The sequence below is a fragment of the Antrostomus carolinensis genome, unplaced genomic scaffold, assembly GCF_000700745.2.
Source record: "Antrostomus carolinensis isolate BGI_N321 unplaced genomic scaffold, ASM70074v2 scaffold4683, whole genome shotgun sequence".
NCBI lineage: Eukaryota > Metazoa > Chordata > Aves > Caprimulgiformes > Caprimulgidae > Antrostomus > Antrostomus carolinensis.
This window is the reverse complement of record NW_010305706.1, coordinates 10,650-11,159: the sequence shown is the minus strand read 5'-3', so window position 1 is coordinate 11,159 and position 510 is coordinate 10,650. Positions and strand designations below refer to the sequence as shown.

The 510-nt window shown below is 47.3% G+C and overlaps 1 protein-coding gene across 1 annotated transcript in view; it reads right to left on the bottom strand.

Annotated features, from left to right (window-relative positions):
- FHIP1A (FHF complex subunit HOOK interacting protein 1A) overlaps positions 1-510 on the bottom strand; it is a gene marked incomplete at its 5' end in the record, with an annotated part of 10,139 nt that continues 9,629 nt past the window's right edge. The window contains one exon of the mRNA XM_010164855.1: positions 1-251. Within this exon, the coding sequence (XP_010163157.1) occupies positions 1-251 (251 nt within the window). The remainder of the gene's footprint in view (positions 252-510) is intronic.

The window sequence follows — 510 nt, the reverse complement described above, 5'->3', positions numbered from 1 at the left end:
CTAATAATAATCCTCAAAATCCTCCAGTATTTTGCAACATAAAATGGAATGTTCCTGGGCAAGAGCTGCCAGCTCCTTCAGGAACTCTGGGAAAAGGGCAGCTGCAAGTACAGCATTCCTCACGTGCGCAGGAAGGCTGGGATGAGCCAGGCCCTTCTTTCCTTTATGTCCCAGGAAAGGCTGGAGTACAGCCGGGTAAGCTTCAGAGAGGTTTCTTCCCTTCCCTGCGTTGCTGCTGTGCTGGACGTGACCTAAAGCCAGGAAAAGAGGAGAGGAAAGGAAAGAAAAAGAAAAAACCACCTCAGCACACTAAGCACTCGCAGTACTTGCACAGTGTGCAAACCCAGTTAACAAGGCCCGCGCTCAGAGTTGTAGTTTGCAGTACCCAGATGATGCAGGGAAACACTCCACTAACCCAACATTTCCAAGTTCTACGCGGCCTGATTCTATTGCATTTTTTATTAGTTATCATTCCCCACGTTATATATTATTCAGTTCCAACTCTGATGA